Below are 5,647 nucleotides of genomic sequence, written 5' to 3'. Positions count from 1 at the left end.
TTAATGATAAATGCCCATTTTAATGAAAGCTATTTTACAAAAATGGAAGAAACTTGACTACTTATAAATATCAAGGACATTAAAAACTATGTACATTGTTTTTTTGTGAAGGGAGTGTTAAATATTTTTATAGCATTTTGTTAGGAGGATAAGGCCTTGTCCAGAACGCTGATGTCCACCAGTGGCACGGTCGCAACTTCAAAAAACACCCTAAAAATATTGAAAAAAGGCATTAAAACTCAACAGCAGAGGATTTATCTCCTTACGGATTGTGGATTCTGGCTTTTGCAGAACTTACTTGTGGCTGTATTTGTTCCTGACAGCTCGGAGTTTATCGTCCGCCGGAGCTTGGAGCATCAAATGTAGTTTTCGTACGACCGGTGCCACCTCTGAGGCCTGGTAGCCAGAGTGGAACTGCAGGATGGGGGACTGCAGGATGACAGGAACATCATCACATTAGAGCAGTCGTTTTATCACAAATTACTCTAAAAAAAACTTGAATCTTGTAAGCATGAATTATTGGTTTTCCATGGCAACAATTTATTATTAAGGGGCCTATATCCTGCAAAATCACCTTTTTTGAGCTTTGAAGTGTATTATAACATGATATAAACCCTTTATAGTGTTACACAGAAGTAATTTATCCCAACAGCCCCAATAATAATAACAAAGTACTATGCACACTATGGATACCTTCTACAGAGCAATGGATATAACACTGAAAAAAGAATATTTGTTTGCTGTAAATTCATCATTTGTGCACACAACTTTGTATTTTCAGCAACATTTTAGTATTCTGTGACTACAAATGGCCACAAATGTACTTTTTATTAGCAGAAATTAATATTTTGTGTGCATAAATTAGCATTTTAGTATCATTAATTCCTACTACTAATTTGTGTGCCTATATAATTGTAATTTTTGCACACAAAAAGCTAATCTGTGCAAACGAAGTGCTAATTTCTGCCCAAAAATTGCTAACTTGTGCGAACAAAATGTTAATTTCAGCACACAAAATCCTCATTTGTGTGCAAAAAATGCTTATTTGAGTGCCCCAACAGGTCATTTTAGCACACAAAATGCTAATTTCTGCCCAAAAAATGCTAACGTTAGCACACAAAATGCTAATTTCTGCCCAAAAAATGCTAATGTTAGCACACAAAATGCTTATGTGTGCCTATATAATAGAAATGTTTGCACACATAATGCTAATCTGTGCAAATAAAGTGTTAATTTCTGCCCAAAAGTTGCTAATTTGTGCGAACAAAATGTTAATTTCAGCACAAAATGTCAATTTGTGTGCACAAAAAATGTTCATTTAAGTGCCCCAAACAGTCATTTCAGCACATAAAATGCTAATTTTAGCACACAAAATGCAAATTTCTGCCTACAAAATGTTACTTAATGCCCAAAAAGACTAATTTCTCCACACAAAATGATAATTTTAGCCCACAAAATGCTAAATTTAACACAAAAAAACTGCTAACTTCTGCCTACAAAATGTTACCGCCACAAAAAAAAAATTCTGCCCACAAGACATTTTCTGCCTATAAAGTGCTAATTTTAGCACACAAAAATGCTAATTTCTGCCAACAAAATATTACTTACTGCACACAAATACTAAGTTGTAGCCACTATACTATAATTTGTGCGCACAAAATGCTAATAAAATGCTAAACTACCTTTTAGTTTAATGTCTTTTCCAGGGCTGTGAAATATGAAATGATTTAAATCCTTGCTACATTGTTTTTTATTATATTTTTTTGTATATTTATCATTAAAATGCTAATTTTGACCATTTTAACCCTTTCTCTATTATAAATTCTTTATTTCAATGACAGTTTCACCTTTTCGTAGGTTAAAAATAGGTGTAAATTGTTTTTATTAAAAAAATGATATACTCGTATTAGTTACAATCTCTTGGATATTTTTATAGACACAATAATGCACTTTTAGTTGCAAATAAACTAGCGATCAACTCTTCTTTTTGGTGTTGTTTTTTAATGAATAATCTAGTATTTGTAACACAGTCACAGGAGGGGACGTAAACCGTGTGTCCAGCTGCTAACAGAATTAACTCTTCCTGGACCTGAAGCGCTCTGAAGAGCAGCAGCTCCATCAGGACTCTTCCAGTAATGGAGGTGTTGTTCTAATGCTGAGGTGAACCTACCCAGCCCCCCAGGTCTTTAGTAACCAGCGCCATCAGCAGGCAGGCTGAGGCCAGCAGGGAGCCCCTCTCTGACACCAGGTCCATCTCCATCAGGCTCATTTCACAGTAGTAGCGAGCCAGAGTCAGCGTGTCCATGCTGGCGCTCACACACTGCACCAAGAGAGGACACAGTCAGATCAAGCAGCGTGCATGCTGGGATACCGAACCGCCCGGCGGTTGACCCTCCGGCCTGCACACCTTGGCATAGCGTCTGAGGAACCGATACGGGATGGGAATGTTGATGTCGAACGACAGCGTCTGAAGAATGCTGGCCTCCATGGATATAAGCTCCTCCCTTTTGTACGCATCATCGCAAATGTAGAGGAAGTCGTCGACGCAGGGCGGGCTGCGCTCCTGCAGAACACAAAGAAATCATCCCGTTCAGTCATGTTACTTCTTTTTATTATTATTACTCCCTTCAACAAAAGCTGCATCCTCACCTCAAATTTGGAGGCTATGAGCATGGCAGTGGAGCCCACCAGCTGCAGCATCTCTCGGTGGATGGAGGCCTTGGACAGGTAATGGTCGGTCATCTTGACGGCCAGGTAGAGGGTCTCATGGTACAGCTCAAAGTTCTCCTACACAAACAGGGAGAAAGGCAAATCCTCAGAGTCACTTTGTCATCACATCAGTTTATACTTTTATTTTGATAGTTTCTATTTTGGCAGCATGTTTGTTATGTTCTTAGCAATGTGAACATTGTAGCATTTTCTAATAAAGGAAAAAAGGAAAATCTCTAAACTTTGTGATATTCTAGACACTTAAATATTGGTTTCGGCAAATATTGAATAACCGCCACGGTTACAGGGAAAATATCGCTCATCAGTATCGGTCAGAAATAGTTCAAATCAGCCCATCCTTAATTTCTGCCCACAAAATACTAATTTGTGTGCAGAAAATGCTAAATTCTGCCTACAAAATGCTAAATACTATTCACAAAATGCTAATTTCTGCCCAAGAAATTCTAAATTCTGCAAACAAATACCAATTTCTGTTCACATAATGCTAACTTCTGTCTATGAAATGCTAAATTCTGCCTAAAAAAATTTTAATTTGTGTTCAGAATATGCTAATTTCTGCCAACAAAATGCAAATTTCTGCCTTCAAGATGCTGATTTTTGCATACAAAAAGAAAATTTCTTCCTTCAAATCCCAGCTTCTGCCCACTAATAATAATATCTGATGACATAATGCAAATTTCTGCCCACAAAATGATTATTTCGGCTTACAAAATGCTAAATTCTGCATAAAAAATGTTTAATTTGTGCTTAGAAAATGCTCATTTCTGCATACAAAAGTTAATATCTGCCCACAAATGCCAACTTCTGCCCACAAATACTAATTTCTGCTGACATAATGTGAATTTCTGCCAACAAAATCATTATTTCTGCTTACAAAATGCTAAATTCTACCAATAAAATTGTAATTTGTGTTCAGAAAATGCTAATTTCTGCCTTGAGGATTATTATTCCTGCCTACAAAAGCCAATATCAGCCTTCAAATTGCTAATTTCTGTGTAAAAAATGTGAATTTCTGCCCACAAAATGATACATTCTGTCTATAAAATTGCAATTTGTGTTCAGAAAATGCACATTTCTTCCTTCAAAATGCTAATTTTATGCTTACAAAAAGCTAATATCTGCCTACAAATGCCAACTTCTGTCCACAAATACTAATTTCTGCTCACATAATGTGAATTTCTGCCTACAAAATGCTAAATTCTGCCTATTAAATTGTAATTTGTGTTCAGAAAATGCTAATTTCTGCCTTGAAGATGATTATTCTTGCCTACAAAAACCCAATATCTGCCTACAAAATTTGAATTTCTTCCCACAAAATGATAAATTCTGAATATAAAATACTAATTTGTGTTCAGGAAAAACTAATTTCTGCCTTCAAATGCCAACTTCTGCCTAAAAAATACTAATTTCTGCTCACATGTGAATCTCTGCTTACCAAAGGACTAAATAAATTCTGCCTATAAAATTGTAATTTGTGTTCAGAAAATGCTAATTTTTGCCTTGAGGACTATTATTCCTGCCTACAAAAAGCCAATATCAGCCTTCAAAATACTAATTTCTGCCCACAAAATTATAATTTCAGCCTACAAAATACTAAGTTGTTGCCACTATACTCTAATCTAGCTTTTTAATCATGATTATGACGTTTTTAGCCCAAATCAAAAACCTGTCGTTTTCTAGGAGTGTTTCTGCCAAAGTAAAGTGAGTTTTTATCAAAAACAATCACCTAATGAATAAAATAATGTTTTTAGTAGAATTATTTTTTTTGCCACCATTGCTGTGTAAGTAGAAAATGAAGCAATAAACATTAATAAAACACCCATAATTCAGCTGAAGCTCACCTGAACTTCCACCAGCCAGTCCACCAGGATGGCCCTCATCTCCGGGTTCAGGCTGGAGTGTGTGAGCATGTAGTTACTCAGAACAAACTTCTCCTGCACACAAACCCAAATGTTTTAGGAAAACCTCTAACACATGGATCCGTCTGTTGGGGTCGGCATACCTCCCGCTCTCTCAGGTAGTCAAATATCTCCTTGGCGTACTCCGGACACATGTAGCAGTCGTCTGCGCTTTCCGAGTCGATGTCGAACTCGGGCGGGATCTGCAGGAGAGGTCAAAGGGTGAACGTGAGGTCGACCTCCTGCAGCCTTTCATGGCGGCTTTAGACGTTTTATCGTACGGGTTTCCTCTCAAGGTGTGCAGGTATTTGACGGACGAGAGCCTTAAGACGACTCTGTGGCTCCTCCTCCTCCTCCTCCGTGTCCGTCTTTTCCCTCTCCGTGGTCGACTCCTCCGAACTCACAGACCTGATAAGGAAACAAATATCTGAAATGTACTCATTTGACAGCAATAAAAACATCTCTTGAAGTGTTAAAAGATTTTACTTTTTCAGGTTTGTTTGATTCTTTGCCGTCACTGAGGTGATGTTTGTCTTCTTCACCGCCTTTTTTCCGCCTTCTTTCTTCCGCCCCGGGAGGCTGATCTGAACCTTATGAGCCTGAAAACAGGATCGGAAAGGAAAACTTTAATAAAAATGACTTTAACCCTTTAACAATGGAGCTCCAGAGTTTATGTTCTTCGATTTACTGTAACTTTTCAGCCGTTAACACGATCACGCTTTTGTCCTTCAGAATCTACGGCACACGTGTCAAAGTCATGGCCTGATGTTATCATGTGATTATTTCTAACATGTATGATTTTGACAAAATATATTTTTTTGGAAAGTAAAATATTTAAAATTGTTTAAGGTTAATTTATTGTGGAATAATATTACTGCCTTTTTATTATATATAATTATGAAAAAAGTAAAAAAAAGTTTAAAAATTGACATTCTTCTAGCTTTTTGGGCTATTTTTGAGTTTAGATAATATGTTAGCTACATGCTAGCTGGTTTAGCTAATTTCTTTTTAAGTTTTTT

General features: G+C 36.9%; 1 protein-coding gene across 1 annotated transcript; it reads right to left on the bottom strand.

Moving 5' to 3' along the window:
• ccnb3 (cyclin B3) lies at positions 1 to 5,227 on the bottom strand (the record flags this gene model as incomplete). Its single annotated transcript, XM_024264701.2, is given in 9 exon segments — positions 1 to 210; positions 299 to 429; positions 2,171 to 2,320; positions 2,408 to 2,563; positions 2,650 to 2,787; positions 4,572 to 4,664; positions 4,733 to 4,831; positions 4,910 to 5,036; positions 5,115 to 5,227. Coding segments are annotated over 9 exon segments (1,077 nt in total), but the record flags the coding sequence as incomplete, so codon positions are not given.
• Positions 5,228 to 5,647: the final 420 nt, after the last annotated feature.

Source organism: Oryzias melastigma, unplaced genomic scaffold, assembly GCF_002922805.2.
Source record: "Oryzias melastigma strain HK-1 unplaced genomic scaffold, ASM292280v2 sc00494, whole genome shotgun sequence".
Lineage (NCBI taxonomy): Eukaryota > Metazoa > Chordata > Actinopteri > Beloniformes > Adrianichthyidae > Oryzias > Oryzias melastigma.
Note: the sequence above shows the minus strand (reverse complement) of the source record. Positions and strands in the feature narration are given on the sequence as shown.